Genomic DNA, 2,274 nt, shown 5'->3' with positions numbered 1-2,274 from the left:
TTAGCTCCTTCGGTATAATCCTATTTGTACTTATATTAAGTTTAAATTATTACATTATGAACCCTATAAAACCTTTAATGATGCCAGATAATTACAAGATGTAACCAGCGAAATAAATTTTTTTTGAAAAACATAATCGTAAAGCAAATTGGCGCAGCGGAAGCGCGATGGGCTCATAACCCATAGGTCCTAGGATCGAAACCTAGATTTGCTATGACTTTTTGCAGTTGTTTTTTAACTTTAGATACAAATGAATTGATTCTGAATTTATTACTTTCGCCTCCCTTACAATGATTTAGTAATTTAAATAAGGTAATGATTTATTGAGATGGTGTTGAAGATGATTCAGTTGTATGATTGGGAAGTCAATAGAGAAATATTCAAAACACTCAAATTTCCTCCTGAACCACCATAAGCTAAAATGATATCATCATTGAGGGTTGAAGGAGCAAAAGCACAACTATAAATATCAGACATACTCTTCTTTACATTCTTTGTGTAAACTAATTCAGGAGTTGATGTCTTTGTATTCCACAATCTAACACAGGAATCTGAACCAACAGAAGCCATTAAATTTGATTTCAAATTGGAGAATGAAATTGAACTACATGAAGCACCTGAATGAGCATTGATATTGTAAACTGGAGTCTTTTCATTTCTAATATCAAAACAAGTAATAAAACCATTATCTTGTGCACAAACAAATTCATAAGGATTATTTGGATTCCAAATAGCAGATTCAATATCAGGGAATACATTATTGAATTTTTGCAAATTAAATGATTTTGGTTTTGAATTTTGTTGTTTTGCATCAAAAACTTTACAAACATGATCAGAAATTGGACATGCTAATAAAATATTTTGTTCAGTATGATGGAATTGAACTGATTGAATTGGAGAAGCACCTGCACCTTTAACTTGATAAAAAGGTTTTTGATTTGATAAATCCCAAATAACAATTGATTTATCATCACTTCCAGAAGCTAATTTTGAATCAGAAGAACGGAATGACATTGATAAAATTGCACCCTTATGTCCCATTGATTGTGATTTCTTCTTTTTAGAATCAGTTTCATTTCCTAAAATCATAACAGGTTCAATTGGATCAACAATATCTAAATCCCAAATTTCAATTTGTGGTTCAAATGTACCAATTGCAATACAATTTGATGGTTGTGAAATTGATGATAAATTTAACCAATGTGTACAAAGACCATAATTTCCTAATAATAAATCATGATGCATAAATAAATTATCTTCTTCTTGTTCATAAATCCAAACTTGAAGTGTTGTTAATCCATCTTCTTCATTATGAATAGCAACAAGTGGTAAATCTGTTGCTTTTAATTCAAAATCTTCTTCTTCACTTGAATCACTCAATCCTCGTCCTTTTAAATATGGATCTTGTTCATTATTTTCATACATGGTTAAATTTTTACCTCCAACTGATTTATATAATAATTCTTCAAGTGAAATTTCTTCCAATCCTCCAATTTTACTTGTTTCTTCTTCTTCTACTTGTTCATCATCATTCATTTCAGAATCTTCCATTTCATTATCTTCATCATCATCATCTTGTTGTTCCTTTGGATCTTTTGGTGGTTCTGTCATGGAATCTGCTAAAATTGTTGGAATTAATTTAAAAGCACCTTTAGGTACCCAAGAGATGGATGAAATAACATTTGATGTTGATGAAGCATCATTACCAGATTGATATAATTTTTCAAATGCAGTATCAGTGAGCATTTTTAAAGTTGTGTAGGAGTGGTTTGTTGTTTTTTTTTTCAAAGAGCAAAATTTCAAAAATTTTATTGCACCATCAAAATTATCATCAAATAACAATTTAATTATTTGATGAAGTGATAATGTTCGGTAATATTACAATTGTTTATATTTTGAAGAGGATGATGTTTCATGATCCGATATGTAATAATCATAGAATGCTTCAATGATGTTAAAAAAAAAGAAAGGCTTTATTTCTTTCTTGAAGATGTAAGGGTCATGTTATTATTATTAATTATTATAAACTTGATCCAATCTTTGGGTTGATAAGTTATTATTATTATTATTAATTGTTGTTTCATAAATATTAGTAATACTATCATCTCCACTTGTAAATAAATAAAATCCATTACAATTATTATTAGTATTATTCATATTATCAAATTGATTAATAACAAGTGTATTTCTAATATAGGCATGTTCTGAATGATCATTTAAAATGGCACATAATTGTTTAGTATGTACATTCCAAATAAATAATTTACCATAACA

General features: G+C 28.5%; 1 protein-coding gene and 1 non-coding gene across 2 annotated transcripts; one reads left to right on the top strand and one right to left on the bottom strand.

Annotated features, from left to right (window-relative positions):
* Positions 1-142: 142 nt before the first annotated feature.
* NAEGRDRAFT_t734 lies at positions 143-214 on the top strand. The gene has a single exon. It is a non-coding gene; the product is annotated as a tRNA-Met (tRNA).
* Positions 215-345: 131 nt separating this feature from the next.
* Positions 346-1,746, bottom strand: NAEGRDRAFT_53681 (uncharacterized protein; the record flags this gene model as incomplete). The annotated part of the gene is made up of 1 exon (XM_002670240.1): positions 346-1,746. The coding sequence occupies one exon, from the start codon at positions 1,744-1,746 to the stop codon at positions 346-348; it is 1,401 nt and encodes a 466-aa protein (XP_002670286.1).
* Positions 1,747-2,274: the final 528 nt, after the last annotated feature.

This window comes from Naegleria gruberi, assembly GCF_000004985.1.
Source record: "Naegleria gruberi genomic scaffold NAEGRscaffold_73, whole genome shotgun sequence".
NCBI lineage: Eukaryota > Heterolobosea > Eutetramitea > Acrasida > Naegleriidae > Naegleria > Naegleria gruberi.
This window is presented reverse-complemented; position numbering and strand designations above follow the sequence as displayed.